General features: G+C 41.7%; 2 protein-coding genes across 6 annotated transcripts in view; one reads left to right on the top strand and one right to left on the bottom strand.

Annotated features, from left to right (window-relative positions):
* Nucleotides 1-16,334, bottom strand: part of SHROOM1 (shroom family member 1) — a 40,805-nt gene extending 24,471 nt beyond the window's left edge. The window contains exon 1 of one of the 5 annotated variants that reach the window (XM_068959603.1): nt 16,137-16,334. The gene's annotated coding sequence lies outside the window, so the exon portion shown is untranslated. Of the gene's footprint in view, nt 1-438; nt 636-8,728; nt 8,822-15,712; nt 15,861-16,136 lie in introns of those variants that run through there. The other 4 variants (XM_068959601.1, XM_009678954.2, XM_009678935.2 and 1 more) reach the window with 4 other exon arrangements.
* A 6,606-nt stretch (nt 16,335-22,940) lies between these two features.
* On the top strand, nt 22,941-26,412 carry GDF9 (growth differentiation factor 9). The gene is made up of 2 exons (XM_009678924.2): nt 22,941-23,451; nt 25,289-26,412. The coding sequence occupies exons 1-2, from the start codon at nt 23,022-23,024 to the stop codon at nt 26,239-26,241; spliced, it is 1,383 nt and encodes a 460-aa protein (XP_009677219.2). The 5' UTR covers nt 22,941-23,021; the 3' UTR covers nt 26,242-26,412.
* Nucleotides 26,413-26,883: the final 471 nt, after the last annotated feature.

Here is a 26,883-nt window from a genome sequence, read left to right as displayed (position 1 = left end):
GCAGAATCGTTGTTTTACCAGATCTACGTCAGACAGGATACTGACTAACGCGGAGTAACTAGAATGTTATTTTCATTCTTTGTCTGCCTAAAGCAGACACATATAGGCATCACAGCAAGTGATGAATTACAGACAGAGAGTACATAACAGATACAGGCATCCAAAACATATTCACATATAGAAGCCATATTTGGTTTAGTTACTTCTAGAGATTCGAGGGCACATATACAGTAAATATAGCTAGTTCACATTTTCTGCCTCCAGTTTTCTTTTTAGAAAACCAAAGGCAATGCATTAGATGCATATTTCATCTGTGTCCGCAAAAAAAAAAAAAAAAGATCTAAAAGACTGTGGAAAAGAAATTGTAAAAATCAGAATTTGAAATGTTTTCAGTGCAACCTATACAGCGTCAAAGAAGTGATTTTCCAAGTCGCTTACCTGGGCTGGCATGTGGGTGGGATGCCTCAAGAGAGAGCAGATAGCACCACGTCGATCACAGACATTAAGGTTCACAAGTGATTTTGATATACAATTTCTCTGCCTAATTTGTGGAAATTGCCCTTTGGTTTATTACATTCCATCATGCATAGTGTTAAAGTTGCAGTGGAAAAGGAAGAAAAGCAAACAGCAGGCACAGCTATTTCATTATCTCATTGGTCAATTATTAACTATAGCTCTTTTTCTGCCCAAGCGTTTGGCCGCTGGTCACAGCTCTCGTGTGGCCAGAACCAAAAAATTCCATGAACCTGAGGCTGCAGCGGAGAGAGCGGCCGAAGCCCCTGCCCTCCCCAGGGCCTAACGCCCTGTTCCCGTTTGTCTCGCAGACACGTAGCTGCCCGAAGAGGACCCCTCACTCCGCTGCACCTTGTCCTTCGCTGTCCCTAGACAGGGGTTACACCACGCCAGTCCAGAGCCTTTGCTCCGGCGAATTCATTTCCAGCCTCGGCTCAGTGGCAGCCCAGAGAAGCATGACTAGATGAAGGTTAATCAAAATCCAACTGAAAGTATTCAGACTTAAAGAGCTATGTACTACTCGTAGTGAGGGAGAAAAGGGATTATACCATACATGTCACAGACAGCTCAAGGGAACACATCTTTCACGTGCTGCAGTTTTTTTAAACACGTTTTATTTGTAAAACGGCACAGAAGACATGCAGACTGAGGCTTTGATCAATTTTATGCGACTCCGAATTTACTCAGACCTCTGCAACAAATTCCTTCCCACCTTCCAACATATTCAGTTGAGCATGATATTCTAACATCCTCATCTGGTGAGATAATTCCCACTACTTACCAGCTGGGCTCCAAAATAAGCTGATTTTATGCCACTTTTTTTTTCCTCCAAATAAGATGCCAACCGGACAGATAAGATGCCTTTGTTTTTGACTGGCTTCGCCGCACTTTTCAGGCAGGTGACGATGCCAAAAAGCTCAGAATCCACTGCTACGCTACTGAACAGAAAAAGCAGGAGAGCACAGGCAGGTACACCACGCCAGGCTCTGAAACTGCACATCTCTTGTGCGTAAGGAGAACACAGGAGCCTTCGTAACAGTTCTCAGATTCTTCGTTTAACCTGTGTTTGAGATATTTCTGCAAGCAGCAATCTGGGCTCCTCTTCAAATTATACACATAAGTAGGCCACCACTAGCCTAAATTTTTTTTTTCCACAGCCACCATGTATGTGATCAGTAACTTGAGGAGCATAGAGACCGGCTCCCTCAAAGCTACTAAGTAACTCAGTGTTTAGTCATTACATTTAATAACGTTTTCATAAAAGTTATGTGGTATCTGATCTTGAGTCAAGTGTTCTGAAACAGGAGGAGGAATGGACCTTTTCAAATGGCCCAAGAAATGAGAAAAGAAACGTTGCACTACGTGATGCCTGCTTGGAGGAAAGAAAAAGCAGCTGAAAACTCCTCCTCACAGGTCACTTGGAAAGTTCTCATTTGGAAACAGAACTGGTGACACTGGCTGCAGTTTCTTTGCCCAGGACATTTTGTGCACTTCTTTTGCGCTAGTAAATTTTGTACTGCTATGTCAGAGATGACTGATTTGTTAAAGTGCTGCAAAGAGAAATATGACCGTAGTCCTACATGAATAATAAAGATTAAAGCATAGCACAAGGAAAGGAAAAAAATACAGAAAGTCAAAGTCATCATTTCACCGTCCTAAGCCTTAAGAGGTCAGCGCACCAGCTCTTGCATCTCCCAGGCTCAGGGAGGACGGTTGAATTCAACTGTCAGACTATTTACTTTGCAGATTTTGGTTTAGTTCCTGACTTGCCAGACCTTCTGCATAAGCGTTGGCCTTTACATTAGAATGAGATTTAAGACATTTAAACACACCGCGATTGAGATAGTGTCTAACAAATTTTCTAGATGTAGAACAGCACCCAAATTCTGTCTGCTAATTACTCTAGACAGGAATACTGAAGGCATGTAGGCATTGAAGCTTTGCCAAGTTCAAGCACCTTTAAACCAAATTTATTCTTAGGCACCTCTTATGTGTAAAATAGGGATAAACAGTACTCTTCACGACAAGCCGCTCTGAGGATAAATCCACTAAAAATTGTGAGCCTCAAAGACACTAAGGCCCGCTTAACCTGGTAGTACTGGTACTGAAGTAACGTGGTAGGTGGTACTGAAAGCTCCTGCACGGCAGAGAGCGTCAGCAGTAGTTCGGAGCAAATGAGTGGAAACTTTGCGAATCAGTGCAAAGCCTCAGGAAGTTGGCCCTGTGGGCACAATATCATGCGTCTTAGACCCCTAAAATAGTGAAAGTTTTATTAATACCTGCAATAGCAGCATTTACTAATTATAAAATTATTTGTTAAATATCATATGCTTCCAAATGCTCCTAAAACAGAAAAGCGTTCCTTGCAAAGAAGTTATTAAATAATACAAATGGTTCACAGCTCTAATGATTTGTATCTCACAGTGGCAGATTGTTTCAAGGCTGGATTCATCTGCATTACAGATGGGGAGGACTATGCAGCCATGCTTCCTCCTAAAACCTTAAGTATGTGACACACTAGGCAGAGCTAATAAGGATCAGGTCTAGATCTCTTTTAGTGCCCCAACTTCCACAGTAAATCCATGTTTTACAAGTATTAACAGCTAAGCTTCCCCACTGCCTTTGCATGACGTCCTGTAGATTTGGGCTGAACAGTTGCCCTTTGCTCTGTCCTCAAGCACGGTCTCTGGCAGGACAAAACAGTGCAGCCGCTTGACATCACACCGGTTTAGGACAGAACCTAACCCCCCGTTAGGGAGAACGCTCTCCTGAGAGGTAAGGGTTAAGCACAGCCCTGCTCTGACTTAGATGTGATAATGTTTCCTGACTAATAGTGATTTAATGAGATGTGACAGAGATCCCAAAAGAGAGAATTTACAGCTGCTCTTGGCAATTGAAAACGTTGCAACGCACCAGAAACAAGACAGCAACATTATTCTTGAGTCATGCAGACACAAGCACACCAGCTATTCATTCATCACTACTAGCAGGTTGCCAGAGTATTCCCAGCAGACGTCAAGTCACGAAAAAGCACGCTCGGGATTGTTATCTGCAAACTTACATGGTAATAATAATAAACAGGGTCAGGAATTAAACAATCAAATGATTTTGCAAAAACCAACAGAGCTAGGGTTCGCTTCATTTGTCCTTAGGTTCCTACATACTCGGGGAGCATTTACATTATATTTTCAAGCTCCTCTTCACAGCTGGAAGTAGCATTGATATACACAGTGGATTTCTTAATTGAGAGCTAAGACTTCCAGTGAACCCTTAAACTGCTACAGCTAGTGTTTCGAGAGACGCACAAAGTCTCATGGCATTCATGACAAATCTCAGTAACCGGCATCAGCGTGCCTTTCCTTCCTGAACACTGCCACCACCGCTGCACAAAACCGTTCGAAAGCAGAAAAAACAGCAGTTAGCATCACAGGCCAAACCTTGCCTCTCTGTGCTACGTTACAGGTCTTTTGCCTAAACTGCACGTCGTGCTGCGCTGGCGCACCGCTGCTGCAGGCACGGACGTCGTCACGGGTATAACCCAGAAAACGCCAGCGGCGGGCAGCAAACGAAGGAGAGTTTTGCTCGCAGCTCGCTCGCGTGGCACACTTGGCCACACGAGAACTGGCTGTACCGTAGCAACACCACAAAACCATCCACAAACCGCAGGTATCTCTCATGACTGCAGCAGTCGAATATTTTCTCATAGTCCTGAGAGGCTTTCGGCTCCAAATACGACAAACCGGTCACTGCTTCCTAACCCCCAGGAGGCGGCAGGACGAAAGGGCAACGCGGGCACCCCGGCGCTTCCCCCGCTGCCCCCGGGAGCGCGCCGGCTGAGCCCCCGGCCTCGCTGCCCTCGCACGCTCACGCCCGCCTGCTTTCCCAGCCTTTCTTACCAGGGGCTGGCAAGTGAGAGTCAAAAAGGGAAGCAGTGCAAACACAAACAGCAAGTGCTACCCACAAAAGCTGCAAATCGCTCAGCGGCGGTATATTACCTTTAAATGTTATTTTCGTTACTTGGCGTCAGCTAGGATGCAGATGGCTGCTCAGAGCTGTTGGCTTCAAAAACTAGGTCGATGGTGGCACAGACAAAGTAAAAATAAAAATCCTGGGTTTTACCCACCGAAACCATCCAAAGCGCAGCAGCCGAAAGGACAAAATAACATCCCCGAGAGCCCTCTCCAATCACAGACTCCACAGACGCGGTCACACTACGTCGCAAGCAAGCTAGAGAGCGGGGCAGAGGACTCGGACTGCATCATGGACACACATCCATCATTTTCCCCCAGAATCTAGTAGCTCTTAGGGGAGTTAATCCTTCTGTATGACATTACAGCAAACATAGTCAATAGTTTTTCAGCATTTCCTATGATTTAGTTGGTATTTTTTTAAATACTATATAGATGAAAGGCAGTACTAAGCAACTACTACCATGCTAGGTCTTGCAGATGTGCCACAGGTCAAAGACAGAGGTCCCAGTTTTTATTCAGTCCCTGATCTCATACAAAGTGTTCCGCATCCAAAACAACTTACAGAAGTTTCCTTTGCTCATGTTTTCTTGTTGTCATTGTTGGTTTTTAAGGTTGTTTTCCCAATTCACAGCAATATAAGCAGCTGCAACGAGTAAGGTGTCCCGCGGTAGCGTGGAGCAGAAACAAGCTGCTACACACTGGGGAAAAGAAAGTGGGGTTGCCAAGAATCACCCCAAAGTAGTACTGCCACCAAATGCTTAGCGTTGTGAAACCACAGCCGCACTTTGAGTCACATGAACCTTCACTGGGAGTTTTGACCAAGTAAGGTTGCAGGATTTGTCCCTAGTAAAATATACAACTGTAAATCTTCCTCAGAACCATCGTATTCCAAAATATCATCAAAAAAATAAATTTTAGTTGAACAAGGCTGCCAGTTGATACATGTTGTAAGTACCTGTTTCTCTACATCACTAGTACCCAAACTCTTTGAGTCCATGCAAGAATTTTTAAACAATATCAAATGCTATATTGTCCAAAACTGAGACACGTTTCCAGCGTCTCGGCCAAGGCTACACCAGTCTGGGCAAACATACAGGACTTCCAGCGTTACTGTTTAATATGGTTCCTCAAGCCAGATGAACTTCATTTAGCACAGCTCACAGATTACCAGTGATCCCTGGAACGCAGACTGGAAACCGCTCACGTTACTTAAAAGGAAAATTTACGTGTGCAAATACTGCTCGTGCTATCAATCCTGCATTACCAAAGGCTGGATTTAAGAAGATACAATTTAACCATCCCGCAGTGAAAAATACATCACGTTTTCTGTTGCATTTATGTCCTCCTCCTAATGTCAAAACTTCATTTTTATAAGATAATGCCACTACACTATATTTCTGTCAGCCAACTATATATGTTTCAAAAAAGCTTCATTTTTGTTTTATATCACTTTTCCTACCGTGTCCTGTATAAATACCTGGCTAATACGCTTGTACGCTTTCGCTTGCGCTCTGAAGCGACGGTAAGAATAACCTATCTCTTGCAAAGTTAAAGGTATTTGGGGAAGAGCCGAGAGCCTCTAGAACAACGAACCCCAGGGACCAGCGGGAGCCCTGCACCGCCTCAGCCGGCGGACACCGCCAGTACAAGGTCCCAGGCTGCCGCAGACGTCCCGCTCTGCGGCCGAGGCAACCCTGCAGCACGCCACGCCGCTGCCGGGGCAGCGGGAACCGCCTTGCCCGTTCTTCCCCACCTCCGACGCCGGCCTGCCCCTTCCTCGCCCCGGCACCGGTGCTCGTCGCTACGCTGATTCATTTTGCTAATTGGGCAGAAACCGCCCAGGGTTGATGCTTAGGTTTCTGCTGGGTCACCGAGCTGAGTCACCCGTGGGCAGAGCGGGGTGAACGGGAGGACCAGCGCCCGCGAGCGGGGCAGGACGCCCGCCGCTCAGCGGCGCCGGTTACCTTCTCTCAGTGCTAGCCCTGGGTCTAGCTGCCTTCAGGTGTGAAACGGAGCCCGGGCGCGAAACAAACCCCCCAGGAGGGCCCGCTCCTCCGGCGCGCGGAGCTGCGGAAGGTGGGCCCTGACGGCGACAGCGGCGCTCCCCGGGCGAGCGCTTAGCCAGCGCACAGAGACTTGCAAATCTGGTGTTCAGCCCAGCGTTGGTTCCCCTCAAACGGCAAAACTCTTTGAGCTCTACAGTCTTTTTTTTTTTTTTTTTTTTAATTTGCTGAAAGAGCATTAAAAAAATGAAGTAGGGCAGAGCACATTTGGGGAACGTATCGCTTGCTAGAAGCTCTACTTTCTTTTTCACAGATAATCTTAAAACGAGAATTTTAATGGGATTTGTCACTGCATTTAGCAAACGTCTTCAGGACCCACGCCTGTAAGCAAGTACTAAAGAGAAACAGCAGCGCAGGATGCAAACAAGCAGCCCCCAGGAAACTGGTCTATTTGTTTCTCTTCCCAGCACCACAAAAAGCGGGAGGAGAGGGACGCTCCGCTCCCCGGGACAAGGGCCCAGCTGACGAGCGGAAACGCCAGCGGCCGTCTGCTTTTGTCATCAGGCGTACCCTCTTCTGCGCACTTAAGTAAATAAATAGAGAGGCTTCTGGTGGCTTGTTGATACAGTTACAGAGCGAAGGCGCAGGCAGGCGCTCTGCTTTCTCTCACAACACTCCCGTACGATGGTGTCTTTACTCCAGGGAGGCCAAATAAACAACGCAGCCACCAGCTGTTAGAAGGAACAGGAGCACTGCGCGACCGGGCTCCGAGCACAGAAGAGGGTGGCTTTGCCACTCTCCCAAATAAGCAAGCAAATATACAGCCAAGGAAGCCCCCGACTCTGCCAGCAGTTTGATGCAGCAGTTCGCAGGTTTTTTTGTTTTCAGGTAAAAATTACACAGGATCAGAACGTGAACCTCTGGATATCAAATCTAGTTCAGTTCAAGATAATGACTGACAATAGATACTTCTTTCTGATATATTTTTGTTTAAAAGAGCATACAAATAACAGGATCTAAATTAACGTCTCTTGAATGTAGCTTTTGAAAAAAGATCTTGCAAAGCAATTTGAGTAGACGTTTTTATTAGTAAAAGTAATATTATTCCAATAATCAAACTCTAAAATGAGTTTCAGAGGTCTCCAAGCAAACCTGGCTCATTAATCTTTTGACCGCACAGGCATCGTCACTTTTTGGTAAGCATCCACTTGCCTGGTACTCTGTTATTTGAATCTTGGAGTCTCTTCGAACTTCTGAAGCCACTGGGATAACAGAATACTATACAAATACACTCCCAACTTTTCATCTCTTTGGGGTCTTAATATATTAAGATTACTACTTTGGGAAGCACAAATTTTGTTTTCTACAAAAGACTGCCAGTAAAGACCTTATCCCACAATCTACGCACAACGGAAATGCCACAACTTTTGTGGGAGTTTTAGCTATGGGACTATGACTCAGGAACCAGCCAAGATGCTTTTCAAACGGTAAATTATAAGTAAAGAAGTTAAACAGCAATACATTAACAGGAAAACAGGAAGCACATCTGCTGAAGAAATTTCTAGAGTTAGATACACAAAAAGCTACAGTTGATCACTGCATTTTTAATCTGATTGTTTATACTAAAAGAAACAATCTTCCTGGATAGATAACTTAATTCTATTACAATCTCATCTAATGGCTCACAACCTACTAAAAACCCACTAACCTGCAAAGGGCATCGTTTGATATGATCAGATCCTTCTTGTTTTACCAGTTTGTTTGTATAGTTTAGGCACTATTTCCAGTGAGTACCTGAAAAATTACTTGCAAAATTTAAAAATAAAAGTGATGCTTTGACCTTAATAACACTTCTCAGACGCAGAGCTGAAGGAAGTCATTTAATAGACTTGGGGCTGCCCAGTAGTTTGTCCACATTCATACAGTAAGTTAATAGCGAAAGCAGGAAGAGAATAAATCTTCTATTTTCCAATTCCCTGCTCTATTCACTAGACCAGATTTCCTGCACTAGATGATCATGCTATATGCAAGCTTTGCAGGAGCAATTTCAAAGGTCAGTTCAGGTTATGGCCTCAGATCCTTAAACATAAAAGCCCTAAGATTACACATGCAAGCTTATATTCTATGACTATGCTAGAAGACGTTCTACTGACCCTAATGAAACGCCCCTGAAATTGTAAGAATGACACCTATGACACCTTTAAATACCATGGAAGCACTTCTAAAAACCAGATCACTTACCATACGCCTTAACATGGATTTAACTGTCTCTTCCTAGGTATTGGAAGAAAGATTCCTGCATTCCCCCTACGTTTAACTGTAGGAGATCCGCCATTTGGAAAATGAGAACAGCTGATGCAAAAGGAAAGGCAGGGGAGGAACCAAAGCATCACCAAATCATTCGCACCCATGTCATTCTAAGCTTGATTATGGTTCTGCATCTGTCTGCTGCATGCGACTCCTCACCCTTCCCTGGAAAATACCACATGGCAGAAACAGTAGCTGAGCTGCCTGAACAACAAATGCTGCTTCTGGAGAAAATAACACTCTCCGGTTAAAACAACTTATTTCAGTCAAAAGGCTGCAAGGAGTTCTCATGAGATTGTGACTGGAAACTCAAAGTTTCACACCAGGAGCACTGTCAGATGTGAACCTTCTGAGGTCAAGAGCTGGTAGGAATAGCTTTTTAGCAGTCCCTATCATAGGTATTTTCAGTATGTCAACTGAATCAACTAAGTAAAAATTCCTTCAATTCATACTGAAACTGCTTTTTCAGCTTTTCTGCAAAAACATAAAAGCCCTTTTTTTTTTTTCTGTCATGCCAAATAAAAGGTTTCATTCCACTCAAAATGAAGTTTTTCATTTCCAGGATATGCAAAACCAACCCAGATTTGGATACTGCCAGCAGTGTAGCTGAACAGCATGTGAACTGTCAAGGGCTGCAAAATGCACCTGAAAGCAGGATACTTTTGGGGGCAGTAAACTCATACTGAGGTCTTCTAGGAGCACTGCAGGCAGCTAAAGCAGCAGACACCTTGAAGACACAGCACTCTTTCCCCTATGGTTCTTGCAGTTAAATTGTCTTAAATTCGTCTATCAATGGCCTTCAGCAGCAGGGATAGATGAAGAAACAAAGGAAAGAAGCATGGGCAGGTGCAAACTGAACATTTGCCATAAGCAGAGCGATCACATCATCTGGATTAGGCAAAAATACAAGTAGTATGAGCTCATCTGATCTTAAGCTGGAAGGACCCGTGCATGTACAAATCCCTCAGTAACGTGCAGTATGCGCATACTGCTATTGTGGGACTCGGACAAGCTGCTTTGAGACTCAATGAACCAAACATTCCTGATGCAAGCCAAGCTCTTACTGTTTGAAACTCTCAGTCGGCATTCAAGAGATGAGACTTTCAGCTCTCTGAGGGGCTGGGGCATGACGTTGCCCATCGCTGCTGTTCAGAGTATGCCTCAGTGGGGTGGGCATCGTGTTCTAGGGCTTGTATAAGCCTCCGACATCAGATCTAGCGGGTGCTGGGGATACTGCTTCCTTAAAAGGTTTGAGCACACAAAAAGTTAAACAGAGCGTTTCAAGAAAAACAAGGCACTGGCTATTTCTCAGAACAATGTGAATAGTGCCAGTGACATACAAAAAAAAAAAGCATTAGATAGTTGATGCTTGGTTTTCTGCAATATCTGATATGAAGCCAAGTCATTCTTGATTCTTCTACAAAGTCTTGTAAAAAAAATGGCTTGTGATATTTTAGATACCAGAACATTCAACTTTAGAAATATGGAACATGATGTGACTGCTGCAAAGACAGAACAGTAAAAATCCCAAGATTAGCTTTGCAGTAATTATTCATAGAAGTATGACAAATCCCAAGATCTCAAGCCTTTAAATTTTATGGACTCCAAGATTATCACAAAACTCAGGTCAAACAGTACATCTGCAAAGATATGTTTTACACCTCCTGGAAAGACTGTTGACAATTTTAAAATAAATAGTTGCCACGTTGTACCGGTAGATTTTTCAGAGTAACAGAATATTGGCTTTTGCTATTTATTATCAGAAAAATAAATGATAAAATCTTCAAGCAGAATTGAAATTTTTTAGATACAGGTTCAATTTGTAGCCCAACACAAATACTCCTAGAGAGATGCAGAGCAGGAACTTGTTATTTTCAAATTCTAGTCATACTCCTTCCCTGTTTCTGAAGGTAGGAAAAGGTATAATAAATGTAGGGCCAGGCGCAGAGAAGTCCATGATCCAGGAGATGAATTTATTCCCATGCAGTGGAATGCTCTACTGAGAATAAGCTCATGTCATTGCGTATTTGGAATGAAAATTTGACAGGTTTGTGTATTATAGAAGGGTCCCATGCATATTAGCATTGCTTGACATTTCCTGCTACAGGTGTTTATTATGACAAACACTTATCCATTTGTCTAGAATATTCCAGCTGGAGAGTTTTGTTTCTTTTTTTTTTTTTCTTTAAGTATCAGATGAAATGATCCAGCTGTTTAAGAACAAGATTCAGAAGAATACATTCAGAAGAATACATTTTAATGTTTATCAACATTAAAAAAAACTTAGTCTTTTTTATGACACCATGACTTTTGTGCTTTAGAGTTCAGACTTAATCCGATAAAGAACAGTTTTTATGTCAGGTGTTTTTGGTGCATCTGTGAAATCTAAATATTCTAAATTTGTGATCAAATTTAAATCCCCGAACAATAAGTTGGAATATATTCAGTAAAGATTTAACATATTAAGGTTTTCATGCAGTCAGTTAACAACTTCCAAGGCTGTTCTTGGAATCCAAATGGAAGCACAGCATTACCCACAGATAATGAAACTGAAATCAGAGCACTGCTCTCAGCTGGGCTCTAATCTCTGCCCTGCCTGGATCACAAACAGGTGGAGCAAAAGAATTACATTCAGGGAAGACAAGAGTTATAAGGTGGAATATAGTGAAGTGAAAGAAATGTGTTGAGGCTGGACTGGTGGGCCAAGGTTGGAAATGGTGGGTAAGGCTGTCCTAGCAAGGAGGCTTGAAATAGGAGCAAGTAAAAGAAATGAACTGAGCTAAAAATAAACAAATAAGCAACAGTGATTTGGAGGAGGATGAAAAAGATCAGGTGGGAAACTAGGTAAGTCTGGATTTGTCTTGGCAAAGAGATCGGGATTTGGAATTAACAGAATGACAAGGAAGAAACATAACAAAGGCAGCCAGCCAGCCGGCCGGCCGGCGAACAGGGGCTGCTTGGGCAGAAAGAAAAGGACAAATCTAAAAGAGCAAAGTACAAAATAAAATTAAACTAATAAAAAACAAGAGAATTATTAATTATTGATTCAGTGATGAAGAAAAGCTATCTTGCCAAGCAGGCTTGAGTCTTTGCTCAGAAGTCCAAAAATGAGCTGATCACTACTAATAACTAATAGCACTGTGCAAGAACTCAGCTTGGAAATAGGGAAAGTACAGCTCAGAAAGATTTGACTAAGTTATAGGTCTTCAGATTGTCCGAGTCTGACGTACTTCATTCAAGGATACTTAAAGGCCTGGCCAAAGCAGCCTCAGAATGTTACTGGTCATCTTTGAGGGCTGATGGAAGGCTGGTGACATATCATAAGACAGGAAAAACGCAAATAAAATGCCTATTAAAAGTGAAAAAGCTGGAAAGAGCTGAGGGGGGGGGGAAGGGTCTGGTCAGCCTAACTTTGACTTGACATGGTTTACCATCAGAAATCCACCCTAATTGTTAGTTTACAGTACACTCATTTACTTTACACATTTATTACATTTCATACATTGCATAATAGATTTTTTCCAAACACTTTTTAGACTCCTGTAGAGTAGTTTGAAAGTATTCCTTTTTGACCCATTCTTTTATTCCTCATTATCCTCTAAGGTTAGTTCTTTCAATATCAGAGGCCGAGAAATTTTGGGGCTAGCAACCATCCAAACAGATGATGGCCCTTGTTAGATCCCCAGGCTAACTTAGCTAGCAGTGCAGGTCATTTAACATACAGATAAGAGGAGAAAGAGGGACACATTTTACCCTCTATCCAATACCCATCTGAACTCACTCCTGTTCTGACAGCGAAAAAGGCTGTGTTTATTTTATATAATAAAGGCACATCTGCACAGCAAGCTCAGACACCCCATTCATCTGCGTATGAAAAATTACAAGTCTCTTGTTCGAGACGTGGTCTAGGAACACCCATGCATATACAAAGGACAGGAAATACAAATTCTGTATCAGTGTGAGGGTGCAGGGGACTGTACTTAGCTACTGCATTGTACAACGGTAGAAACAAAACCTGCTCCATCAGCAGAAACCTCGTTCTCAGTGTGGTGTAGCCAAATTCACTTCCAGGTCAAGCTGTCAGACATTCATTCGCACACCTTAGTATCTGGAATTTCTCAATGCCAACATAACACTCCAAGCCATAAAAAAATCACAACTCTACTGATAGTCAAGAACCTTCCAGGTCTCCAGAAAACGTGTTGTCAGGCTGTTTATGGAATATTTACTACATCTATTCACTTTGAAATGTGCATACTTTTACAAAACTACATTACACGTTGTGATTCTTTAAAGAATTATTCAAGGCCCACTGAAGTAAGTGACAGCTTTACATTCATTTCAGCCGTTTTTGAATCAGACCTAAATCAGACACAAAGAAATGGGAAGGAAATACCCAAAGCAATTTATCTTTGGCATACCCTTGAGACAAACGTATCCCTCTTTTCAAGAAAGTTTACATTTGTCCTCCCTTGCTGGGTGTGCAAATGCTGCAGTGAGAAGTGAGCAAAACGTTCTGCTGAAACGAAGCAGGGTGGTAGCCAGGGAACCAGGGCCCCTTAACGGTAAGGCACGCTGCTACTGCGATCAGCGCAAGGCACCGGACTGCCTTCCAGGCAGCCAGCGCTTCCCTGGCATAAGCAGCGGAAACCTAGAGCACTGCAATGTTCTGCAAGACACCTGGAAAAATAGCAAGTTTATATCACAGTACCACAAGACAAAAACCCAAATAATGGAAATTGGAATGTATGTTTATTAAGACTGAATACAATTTATGAAGTATACTCAAACTTGACAATGATATTTCTAACCTAGACTTTCATTTGCAAATAACTTTTAAAGAATTTAAAGCTTGATTTTAATAACTAAGATTAGAAGAACATTATAAACAGAGGAACTGGTTATGATTAGTTCCCCCCCTCCTCTCCTCTTTTAATATAACATGAACTAAAAGATTTGCATAAAATCATGTTAAAAGAACATTCACAGCACTCCTATTCCACCTCTGTGTCTGCCCCACCCTTCATTTCTTTAACAAACCCATTTTCACTGCTTTGTGCCAGCCAGTCTCCCATCAAGTCACCATGGTGGTCGCAGCCAGTGCCAATACTCCGCTCCACACTGGCCTAGGACAACTGGAAGCAGCCATGACCATGAACCTGGCACGTTATCTGAAGTGATGGGGCCAAGGCCAGCGTGTTTGTTTACTCGTCAGGACTGCTATACCATCAGTCCAGCCGTGACTGGAAGCTCTTGGAGATCCCAGCATGTTCAGGGCAGAATCTTTAGACATCTTGGGAGAATTTCCAGAGGGAACAACAAAAGGCACATGCCTGGTGCAACTTCATGCAAAACAAAGTTTAGTTCCCTTCTCCAAAGCATGGGAAATGAAGTTGTTCAGTGAAAGTTCAGAACTTTTGAAGACAGGTACAACCTTTTTTTCCCTCCCACTAAACAACTGGAATGCAAATCCTTAGATGAAACTTTGCCAAGTTAGAAGGAAGAAAGTGTTATAATTGAAAGCACTAAACACCTCGCAACATGCAGTTAGTCATCCCTTCCGTAACTTTGGGCCAGAACTGTACATTCACAGGCTGTGTCTGGCTGGAGGGCAGGCACCTTCGGAGGCACCTTCGGAGGCCTTCTCGAACAAGGCTCCCCAGCCTGCTGGCCAAAGCTGCTTTCCCTGGATGCTCGGATGCGGTTCTCAGTTTTCACAGTTCGTCCTGCGCTGTGTACGGAGCCAGCAGGACCGCTTGCAAACTTGGTTAGCGCTACTAGTATGAATCTGGCCCTCTGCATGCCTGGGCTTGTACCTTAACACTTAATAAGACCAAGCAAAACAATATCAGACAGTGTAAAACCCTCACAGGCAAATTCATAAATTAATTAGCACTTTTTCTCACCATTTGTAAATAGATGGAAAATCTTTCATTTTTTTCCACTTGAAAATACATTTTTAAGTCAAAACCTTTTATTCTGGTCAACATGGATCTCTAAGCGTACACTCAAATTGTTTTCTGAGTTTAAAAAAAACTTAACTATTTTCAAGTTAATTTTCACTCTTAAGAGCACACCATTTAGAGATGTTTCTACTTTTTAAATAATACCAAGTCATGAATATTTTGCAAAATGCAAAGCACTCAAATTCAATTAGAAATTCTTTAGAATATATTTCTCCACTGAAATATATTCGGTTTCTGCCTAACACTGCTTCATTCCTGACATTAAATGCTCCTACGGAGACTTTTCTTTCTGAGGGAAGAATCCCATTAGCAAGTCTCTGCACAACAGGAAAAGCGTCCAGGCAATTAGCACCCCTGTGATTTTTGCAGAAAATAATTATGTAGCTCATGTAAATGAACAGTAGGATTCAAAAACCACTAATGAAGATTGCAACACATCAAAACTATTTTAGCACTGTGACTCCAGCATTTCTAAACTATGTAAGAGTTTTTTTACCATTGGAATAGCATCACGTTAGATAAAAGCATTTTAAAAGTCTCTCCTCTCAGCAAACAAGAGTACGTTACCCAGCAGTACACCTTTCCTTTAATACCACAGGAATGATTAAAAGTAACATACCCAAGAACCACTACCAAAACCTCACTTTTTCAGTCGTGACTGTCTGAAACAGGAGGCGAGGGCTGCGTTATATTGGCAACACTGACTTCTTGCAGTAATTCAAACAACAGGTTTTTTGAAAATATTCTTGGCAAGTTTTTCCAAACATCTTAAAGGCTCCCTGAACCCCAAATTGCTTTGCTGCGCTTAAGTGCTCCCCCCCCGACATTCCGAACTCCCCCCGCCTCGCTACGCCGTTCACCTCCGCCGGGCGGGCACACGCCTCCGCCGCAGCTAGCCGCGAGCGGCGCAGCTTACGCGGCACGGCCCCCCGAGCCGCGGCCGGGCAGGTACCTGAAGCTCCGCGCCGCGCTCTCTGCTGCTGCGGCGGCGGCGGCGGCCGGCGGGACGCGCCGCGCCGCTCCGCTCCGCAGGGGCGCAGCCCGCCGCGCCACCGCATCTTCCCCGGGCTGCGCGGCTGCCCAGCTCTCGCGGCGCGGCCCGGCCCCGTGGGAGGCGCGGAGGTGGGGTTTGACCAGCGGCCCGGAAACTCCGGCCTCCGCGGAGGAGCGCGGCGCGGCCCGCGGAGCGCCTGGCCGCGGGCAGAGCTCTGGGAACTTTCTTCCGGGAGTTTTGAGACGCTCAGGCGGAGCCCCGACTACGATTTAGCCTTTTTTTCTCACTGAGGGTCGCGTAAGGACGTGCACTTAACCACAGCAAGCGATAACGCAAAATGAACCAAACGCCAGCGAAATAAGAAAAGCCTCCCGACTCCTACCTGATAGGCATGACTGCATCCTATGGCGGAGCTGCTGTAAGAATGGCCAGAACTGTTGTTTTACTTAGAAGCATAAATACATTTCTGAAAAAGTCAGGTCTGGTGCACTGCGATTTATCCACCCTGTATGCTGTTTCAGGTGAGGCTTGAGGTAACAGCAGCAGGCTCCCCATTTTCCCCAGGTTTTTATTCTTCAGAGCTTTTTTTCCTCTCCAGCCTGCAAATGAGAATTTGCTAGACAGGAATATATGACAAGACAGCAGAAAGCAATAATAGCAAGCCTAACAAACTTCTGAGGTTCTCAGCTTTCCATTCCAGTACAGCAAAGCAAGAAGAAGAATATCCAGTATAAGAGACCAATTTGCTCGTTTTCCAGAGTTTGCTCTGAACTTTTCCATTTGACTCCTTCTCCCTTCTGAAAAGGGGGAAGAGAGAGAATTCCTGCAAACCCATCTGCATATTTAATAAGGGGAAAAAAGAAAGGACAACTCAGTGCTACTTTCTCTGTGTGTGTACACATAGATAAAAGTTCAACTTTTCACTAAACTTTTCTGGAGAACTAGGGTATCTGATATGGATCTAACTATAGCATTGCATAATTTCAAATTACATCTAAGCCAAGCTAACAGTGAGATGCTGTTAAACACAGCAGAGCAGTTAACTCTTACCCTCTCCCTCCTTGACAGGAAGCACACATTGGGCTGCCCCACAACTTTATACTGAGTGTGCAGCTGGGGAATGGGTCAGTCTGGCTCATGGAGCAGGTGAAAACTATTCCATCAGTGCAAGGAAACAGGCAAGAGCATATGGCCAAAGGCAAGGAGGAGAAAGCAAAAAAGTGTACGTGGTAGCAGTAGTCCTCAGTTGGATTGGATCGAGCGTATTATGAAACTTGACCTTAAAGCCCCATTTTGTGGATATGCGTGTAACATCTCCCCATAACAGAACTAACATGCACAAAATAATGATATTCTGTTGATTAACTTCAGAAGTTTTATTGTAATGAAAATTCTGATATATTAAAAGAGTATCTTGTTCAGGTACCCCATGGCCAGGCGCATCTGTAAGTATGCACAAAACCTTTCTTGTTAGCTTATTGGTTGTGGTGACTGAAAGCTTGTATGTACAATGGCTTTTCAAAGGCCTATGTAAAATGAGTCCATGTGGCAGTTTTCACTCTTTGCAGGCAGTGCATACTGCATGCTTAACTTTTATAATTTTGCTAATATGGCTATTAGATACCAGGCAGTCTATAAATAATGTAAACGGAAGTATCCCTCTAACGTAGGGTCCCTCCAGGAACCTTGCACTGGTATGGTAGCTGTTTTCTGCAGCTGTCGTTATTTCTGTTCAGAGAATGAGCTCTCATTTTCTTTTAAAGAATATCACATTACAAGAAGGGGAAACCTATTAGATTGCATAAGATATTTGTTTAGCAGGCTACAATTGACATTGAATATCTACATTCTTCCCCAATCATCATGGATGATGTAAAGTAATGTGTAAGAGTTGTAAATTAAGCTCTTGATACAAAAGAGCTCTAGGAAAACACTTCAGCAGCATGTACCTTCACTGTTGTAAAACTGAAGAGGTTTGACAGAGACCACACTGAGACCTAAATGGCCACCAGCAGTTTAACTGCGGAGGGAAAACTGGGCTCATTTTCAGTGGCTGAGCAGGACTGCCAGGCTGTTCTTTACTAATCATTTGTTTCCACAACAGGATGAAGTGAAACTTTTCTCACACTGCCACCTATTAAGCCACTCAACTCATCTACTAAATGAACCAAAAAACTGATTACCCTGTCAGGAACATTTATTAAATCTAGTTATATGAAGTGTCCACAAGGTCATTTCTCTTCAATGTAATTACACAGTCAGTTTACAGCAATGGCACGTAAGAAGACGGGAAAGTAATACGTCCAAAGGAAGGGCAGCAGGAACCCTGAAATACACCATGATGCCAGCTTGGCACTAACTTCCCGTGTGTCCTCTGAGAAGCTATTATAGTTACCTTTTTTAATGTGTACAGTGAAATCAGTACACATACCAAGCTGTTTCATGTACCAGTTAATATTTTGTAGCTCTTGAAAGAGTTACTTATTTTTACAGACGTATGAGTAGTATAATGAAGTTTTACTCTAGTTAGAATATCCTTGTCCAATGGAATTCGTGAGACACTCAAACATGAGAAATTTAGTAAAGGGATACTTGCATCAATCTGGAATTTATTTTCATAAATCTAGAAACTCTGTAAGGAAGAACTAAAAAAGACTGTTAGATCATTTATAGCTAGCTGCTAGCTTTTTTGCTATCTTTAGCAATAAAGAAGAGACACCTGTTGCAAACAATGTAGTAGTGTAGCTATGATATGCATTAATTGTAGGAACCTTTACAACATAATTTTTCAGAAGCGGAAATCCAGTATTTTAGATATGGATACCTTAGAGAAGCAGTCAGAGACAAAGTTAAATTTTTTGGTTTGTTTGTTTCACTCACTCTTTTGCCTCTGGCAAGAGAATAAAACATAATACCATTATGTGACAATCCATAGTATATGTCTGGTCCCGCAAACTTGACAAGGATATAGTCCAAGGCAGTCTTTTTGGGCCAAGATAGAGAGAGGCTACAGGTGCCCATTACAAAAACAAAGGGGTGGGAGAGCTGTCTTGTCCCAGCCTCCTCCCACTGCGCAGGGCACAGTTTGGAGTCCGGTTGTCCTCACAGATACAAAAAGCAGGAGATACCCTGGAGGAGGGATATTTCTCCCCCAAACCCTCCTTGCTGTCGTCATTCTTGACATCCCCACAGCATATGTGACTGGTGTTGGTGAACTAGCTGTAGCTGTCCAAGCACTTACCCCCCAGCTCTCTCTTTTCTTCTCTGGTGCTGGGGCTACCTGTTGGCAGCCTTGGGGGTGAAGGCCCTGTGTCACAGTCCTTTCTTCTGGAGGTAGCAGGCATAATCCTTGTACAGCAGAAAGCTCATCTCCCTCCCCTTCTCACCTTCCTCAATAGAGTCAACCGATGGGAAATGAACTTACCTGATTCTGATGCTTAGAGGACCTTGGTGGGCATGTGAACAAGGAAACAGCCCCTCGGGCATATCCTCCTCACCCAGGTTGTTCCCTTGTCTGAGGAACAGAAAATGACAACTCTCAAACACTGCATTATGTTAGGTTCTAAAACCTGATTGCAGTGGAAAAAACATTCCACCAATGTACTCTTCAAGTACATTGTTACTGCTGCTGGCTTTTACCTATTTATTATAGTAATGTCCTGTGGACACCAAACAATACTTGAGACACAGTCACAATCTTGGCTGCGTGTCTAGCTGTGTATATATATTTCAGGTCCTTACAAACGTATCATTCTCCTAGTGCCTGAATGGTTCATAATGTTTAATATACTCACCCTCGGAGCACCCTTGTAAGGTAAAGGAAATAGCAGTATAGCCTACCAAATCCCACTCGTGGGCTCAGCTTCCACTGCTCACCCGTTAAATTTTCAGACAAGATCTTCATGCTCTCCCTGATGCAAACAACAACAACGCTTTGTTGTAATCTTCTTTAAATCCCGAAAACTCTGCTCTTCCTTGATGCTCTCAAGAACAAGATAACTATTGATTGCTGATATGCTAAGTCCTTTCTCTCGTCCTATATGTATTTTATAAACTCTTTGGGCAGTTCATTCTGTGTTTGTGCAGCACGCAGGAAAACGGTGTCGTGGTCCATTAGGGAAATTTCTAGGTGCTATAAATAACGATAATAAATTGATGGGAAATTGAAATATAAAAAAAATAAATGATATATGTGAAGCATCATAGGCAGTAGGACAGATAATCTGCAAGAAAAGAAGGAATCCATGAACTTTGATCAATCAGTTCCACAGCTTTTGTCTATGTAATTATTAAGTTTCATTCTGTTCCAACCTCTTTAGGAAGGATGATGTTCCAGCTCAGAAAATGAGTCTTCCATGGGACAATTATGAAAATAAAGACTGGGGAAAAAACTCTCATACAATGTGCATGTGAACAACAGCTCAAATGGCAAGCTCCACATTAAATAGACTGTGGAGACTCATGTAATAATCTGGTTAGAGAAGGCAGTTAGGAACAGAGCGGCAGACAGGGCCCAATCATCTGACTATCATCAGCTTAAGGTATTGCCAATGTTCTTGTCAAAGAAATAAAGAGAGGCTGACTTAAGCACAGGCCACTATCACTGGTGATTTAAAAAAGTCTTTCCTTTATACTACAGTAGTAAAATCAGCAGTACATGGTTTATTAGCTCTGATTCTGTCTTGCTGAATAATGACGTATGTTTATATGCATCAGTTCTTTAAAATCATTTGATCTTTTTGGTTTATGGTAGCAAGGAGCTACTATAAGTAACAGGAAACATTTCTTCTTTTTAAGCACACATTACTTTAGAAATCGGTACAGTTCACATCTGCATAACAGACATATAACTCAGCTATTACTGCGCATGTGCAGTTAGCTCTTTCTGCAGCATTATTAATGGACCCTGCAGAGAGCACCTGATACTTCTGGTGTTCAAAGTCCACTGAATCAGCTCAGTGAGCCAAAATGAAAACGCTTTGTTTATCAGGGCATAACAGCTATACCTGTGATTAATGCTTTTGCTGCCTTATGGAAACAAACAAACGTCATTACCTAACTGCAGGGCAAAGCCACACATTCTTCAGCTCTGTTTTATAGGAATTAAAAAATTATTTTTAATTGTGGTAGTATGAACCAGGTACCCACTCAGTGTTTCCCAGAAAAAAAAGGAAAACATAGTTTCTGCTGCAACAATCTTAAGGTCAATAATGTATAGAATAAATATTGAAGATATATAAAACATCAGCAAATCAAATAATCTAATAATTGTATGGATTTTAAAGGTACACTGATCTGCTTGGACACTGTGTTTTACTAAACAAAAATCTTTAATACAGCAAATGCTTGTGCAAATAAGCAACTACCTGCACGAGTAAATACTCTTCGTTTGAGTCAGAATCTTCACTTGAATGTAATTATGCAATGCATAACTTCCCAGGAAATGCATTCTAATATCGAGAAACCTGAAGTCTAGTAAAAAAACACGGTTTGGACGATAAGCTGGCTTTGGCAGTGAGTGGTGCTTAGAGGGCCCTCTCTTTTCTCTCTCATTCCCCTTCCTGCAGGCTTCAGTTTGGCACGTATGTATTGCTGTGACTGTGCTAGGTCTTTTTTCACCTGTTCCATGAACTTTTCGGTCTACTTAGGTACAATATTCAAAAATTAAATGTTTAAGAGTCCTCTAATCAATGCTGTGTGTATATAAAAATATGAAAGATTATTTCGGAACCACCGTACAGAATGATAGTTAAAGATTTACCATGGCTTTAGCATCCAGAAGTACCACTCATGTCTTGTTAAGCCAGGCATTATTCAAGATAGGCATAATTGTTCTCAGATTGTCCAGTGGTTTCAATGAGGTAAAGCAAATATTAACTATTTTGTTGGATTATTGTCTTGTCATTTTAGCTCCCTGAGTGGACTCACCACAAGATCTGATAAGATAAAAAATCAATGTGAAGGAGGGAGCAGGAAGGCACATTTGGTTTGTGGAAGAGGGTGGTATTAGAGGACAGCTTAAATTGTCCTGGAACAGCAGTAAGTGTAGTTATGTTTGACATGTAGTTACATTTGTCTGAAACTAATGTAGAGTGGGACTAATTCAGACCCGCGAGGGAGGAACGGATGGACTTGTTTGAGCAAACATGTTTGACTGAAGGATATATTTTTAAAATGAATGAAAGTGTACATCACCTTACCCAAAAAGAGTTTAAACGGAGCTGACCTTAGAAGTGACAGTATCCCTCTGTTATGATAATCAAATCAGCTTTAAGAAATCTCACAAAAAAAGGTTATATTGTTTCACAGTATAGATTGTTATCTGAATTAACCTTCTCTTCCAAATGAAAGAATGCCAGACTGACGTTTTTGTAAGTTAATTAAACGTTCTCTGAGCAAGCACTCCTTACTTTGAAGCCCTAAGATGTGAAAGGTAGATTATGGGTGACATTTCACTACATTATTGATAGCATAGCTCTAATTAAAAACGACTGACAAGAAAGTAGGTTTTCTACTGTATTTTCCTACTTAAATAAAATGCAAAACCATCCTTTTAGTTATGTACAGCAGCAAGAGTATCTGAGTATTTGTGATGTAATCAACCTTACTCTCCTGGAGGTCTTTTAGAGCGTACTCCACAGATAGCTGGTAGCGACTGAACAGCACTCTGCACTTTTGGATGCTTCACCTCAGACTGGAGGTAAATGTGTGCTGCGTAAGGAACAAAAAGGAACCTGGGGGTACTATACTTACAGTTACTTCTGTCTCAGGTGGCTATTGCTTCTACAGAGAAGTGAAATGTGAGAAACATTTTAACAGCGAATGAAAATTAGTTTAATTCTTTCTTTATTAGCTTATTGAAATGTTATTGCTGAGATTTTCTTAATAGTATTAAGTGAGTATCAAAATTTCTGCAGATTAATATGTATTTAGTCAGAATAGCCAATTAATTTATTTGTCTCCCCCCGCTCCCTCCGGAGGCTGGTAGATGAACACTCTTGTTTTATAATTTATCACGTTAAAAAGGTAAACTCCGAGAACAACGATTTGGCTTACAAAATGCTTTCATGTGTAAAGTCTCTAGCCTGAATGCAAACAAGCATGTGTGTTCACCAGCCAGCTGCAGATCTTTCTCTTTGGGTTCTAATCAGAAAGAAACCTCCCTCCCATTCCACAGCTGCAACATATATAAGGGTCAGGCTCAAGTGCTCTTTTTTCATGAATATTTTAGGGGAGGTGGTTTTTTTTTACTGCAAGCCTAAAGAGCATGGGGAGTCCTTGGAGAATTTGTGTTTGTTTCTATTGCTGTATTCACTGGCTTTCTTCTAGCATCCAGTGTTCCCCCCGCTCCAGGGATCATGTAGTGTCTGACAAGACCTCCGGGTTACTGGTAGCTCCTGAGGACTACACCAGTAAGCTAAATCCGTTATTGCGGCTTCCAAAAGGTGTGAGACGTGGATATGCCCTCCTGCCTCCCCTTCTCAAGGTGCTGTCTGACCAGGGACACCAGAATTGGGAAAGTGAGACTCCCAGGCTTCAGCCAGACTCCAGAGCCCTTAGGTACATGAAGAGGCTATATAAGATGTCTGCCACCAAGGAGGGAATCCCAAAGGCCAACAAAAGTCACCTTTATAACACTGTTCGACTTTTCACTCCGTGTTCTGAATGCAAGCACCGCCACAGGGACCTAATGAAAGGTAGGTGTGGAGCGACTTGAGTTGGAAAGGTTAACTGGGGAGCTTTTCCATGTGTTCTATGCTTGCAGTGTAGTAGGAAAATATCTTACTTCTTTAGTGTTTTAGTTATGTTAACCTTAATGGTTCTTTTCTTAAACTGTAGAATTTTTTTCATAACCTGCTCTGTCTTGATTAGTGTTAAACATAACACATAACATAAACAGGGTTTTCCGCAGTTTCAGAATGCACACAAACGGTACTATGGTTAAGATCATGTTGATGTTTCAGCCTAACTTATCTTATTGTGAGACAAATAGAATTCTGCAATCAGTCTTAGGCAAAGCAAGAAAAGTGGAATAAATGTTTAGGAATCGTGTTTCTGTCCACTGCTTATTTCACTTTTGTTTTTTGAAGGCCACGAAAACTCAGTACTGCAGTTACATTTGTAACAAACTGTTGAGAACTTCATTACAAGATGACTTTTATCCTTGTCTTGTACTTTTGCTAGGGAAGAATCATCACCTAAATGAAGAACAGAACTTTTTGCAAGTTGGTTTCAGGACTGACAAACTAGCATAGCTAGGTAGTTCACTTACTTACCATGTTTTCATAGTTTTCTTAAATCTGGTCTGATCACAGCAGTGGCAACTAGAAATCGTTGGCCTTTAACTCTGTTTGTGTGATTGCAGATAAGTGATCTGAGTCTTGATTTGGACTTTCTCACTTTGAAAGCTAAATAACCTAAGACATAAACATACTTCTGCACAGTAAAGGCACTCTGAGACTGAGATTTAGTTAAAAAAAAACACTTGCTATGGAAAAATACAAACAAATCAATGTTCGTGACTAAAACTTCCTAGCATAGCATAATCTGCTGTTTTACGAATATGCTATTAGTTAACAATTAATCTCATGATTGTGTATCCTAAATATAGTAATAAAGTAGTAGCCTGATCCAAGCTTCAAGTGATGATTTTATTAAAAAAAATTAATATAGAAAAAATATGAATTTATCAAGCTCTACAGAGCCCTAACCTGATTTTTGATTCTTTGGCCTATATAGGTTTGAAGACCTCTTAATGTGCTCATGAAGAATTTCTAATTTACAGAGAAAGTACAGTGGTGAGCAGTATGAAAAGCAACATATTAAATATATGCTATGCCCATAGCTAGAATACAGGCCAGAAAATGGGCTCATTGGTCTAAAAAATAAGATGGTAATTGGAGAAAATTTAAAGAATTAGAAAATTCTTCTCATCATGGGAAAAGATGAGAACAGTGCATCTTACAGTAGTGGTGCATTCAAAGTAATTTGGAAGTTCTGGTTCTGTTTCATGAAAGAATAGCAAAACTGCAGTCATGAAATGATGCAATTTAATTAAAAACAGTACTATTAAAATTTCTGCTTTGTTATTACTTAGGCTTAGTGTCAACTACTGGAGTCAAGAATAGGAAGAATAGCTAGAGTCAATGACACAAAGCTCTGAAAGCATTCACTTTAAAATTGTAGCTATTTCATTTCAGGGCTTCACGTATAATCTGAAGTGTCTAGCATCTATTTTCCCATGCCAATGCTGTTGAAAGGCAACTGCTAACTTGCTTGCTTTTCTACTGTTTTTTAATTAAGCTACTCCTACCCGTTAAAATCTTGGGTTTTCTTGGTTTTTGTTGCATTTTCTTAACTTTTAAATCTTATGTTTCTGGCCAAAGTAGAAACTCAATACAATAAGAAGGGTGGGCATCTAAACTGGTTTCTTCTGCTGACTCTTTTCTATTTATTCGCTAGACCAGAGTATTTATGTCATAGTGGCAAACTAAGATATACTGACTCTACAAGATTGTATTTCTCCCTTCTCAGGAGACCTTCACTCGGTGGATTTGCTCTTCAACCTGGATCGTGTTACTGCTCTAGAGCACTTACTCAAGTCTGTCTTGCTCTATTCCTTTGACACATCAGTTCCCATTTCTTCTGCCACTACATGCATGTGCCATTTATCTGTTACGGAATATGATTTTTCTAGCCAAGTGTGTCCAAGTGTTTCACACTCTATAGCTCTTAGTTTGCACGTTGAAGTTAGAAAACGCAAGTGGGTTGAGATTGATGTGACTTCTTTTCTCCAGCCTCTAATTGCTACTAACAGGAGGAATATTCATATGGCTGTAAACTTCACTTGTCTAATGGGTGATCCACAACATAACACTAAACAGGAAAATTCCATTAACATGGCACTGGTTCCCCCTTCTCTTCTTCTTTACCTGAATGATACCAGTGAGCAAGCTTATCACAGGTGGAACTCACTTAGGCATAGAAGGAAAAACCCAGTGTGGCCCAGGCAAAGGAACAATCTGCTTGCTGATCCTATGGATGGCCAAGGAAAAGAAAATACACAGAGTAAAAGGGCCTCTCGACGTCGAAGAGATGAGCATTTGAAAGAAGCTCCAGCAGCACCACCTTATAATTTGAGTGAATATTTCAAACAGTTTCTGTTTCCTCAGAACGAGTGTGAGCTTCACAACTTTCGTCTAAGTTTTAGCCAACTAAAATGGGACAAATGGATAATAGCACCTCATAGGTACAGCCCTCAGTATTGCAAAGGTGACTGCCCAAGAGTAGTTGGCCATCGTTATGGCTCTCCCGTACATACAATGGTACAGAACATAATATATGAGAAACTGGACTCATCTGTTCCGAAGCCCTCTTGTGTTCCTGCTGAGTATAGTCCATTGAGTGTCTTAACAATAGAGCCCGACGGTTCTATAGTCTATAAAGAATATGAAGATATGATAGCTACTAAATGCACTTGTCGGTAGTGGGTGAATCCTAATTTATGTTTTCTCTTGGCTTGGGGTTTTTTTTGCATTCTCAAAGTAATCTGTAACTATGATCAACTGAATAGTGTTTGTGTAGTTCTAATAGCTCCTTATAATCAGCTAGGATTTACCATGGGGTTAGTAGAAGGTATTCACATAATAGCACTTATTTTTGTAGCTACTCAGCCTTTCTAGAATGTGAAAATAAATGTAAATAATAGCTTTTTACTGGAATAATTTTTGCATTTAAAATGTGGAAGCAGTTTCAACTACCAGATAGTTATTTTAAGCTGTTTTGTTATAGATAAAAAAAAAAAAAGGAATAAATGCCTATCATGCATACTACTTATGTTTGATGCCTGTGTTTAGTCTCCCTCCATATAAAGAAATCCTATATATGACATTTCTGGGAAGTATCTAGGAAAAGCAGACAGTCTTTAATGTTAAATGTTTCTCAGTTGCTCATTCTTTTTCTCTAATATATTTCTAATTCCCTCAAAGAATCAGAAAACTCGTCCTTACAGTTATGTTAAAAAAAAAAAAAAAATGAAGAAAAGCAAGGAAAGTCTTCTGTCACACTGTGAAGGCTTTCTCAATGATCGGTGATAGAATATTCTCCAAATAATATATTTACTTGATTTA

Source organism: Struthio camelus, chromosome 13 (genome assembly GCF_040807025.1).
Source record: "Struthio camelus isolate bStrCam1 chromosome 13, bStrCam1.hap1, whole genome shotgun sequence".
Classification (NCBI taxonomy): domain Eukaryota; kingdom Metazoa; phylum Chordata; class Aves; order Struthioniformes; family Struthionidae; genus Struthio; species Struthio camelus.
Note: the sequence above shows the minus strand (reverse complement) of the source record. Positions and strands in the feature narration are given on the sequence as shown.

Excerpts from the sequence above, each read along its gene's own strand:
- GDF9 (XM_009678924.2), top strand. The coding sequence starts at position 23,022 with ATGGGGAGTCCTTGGAGAATTTGTGTTTGTTTCTATTGCTGTATTCAC. Across the intron at positions 23,452-25,288 it reads CCACAGGGACCTAATGAAAG|GAGACCTTCACTCGGTGGAT; the intron begins GTAGGTGTGGAG and ends CTCCCTTCTCAG.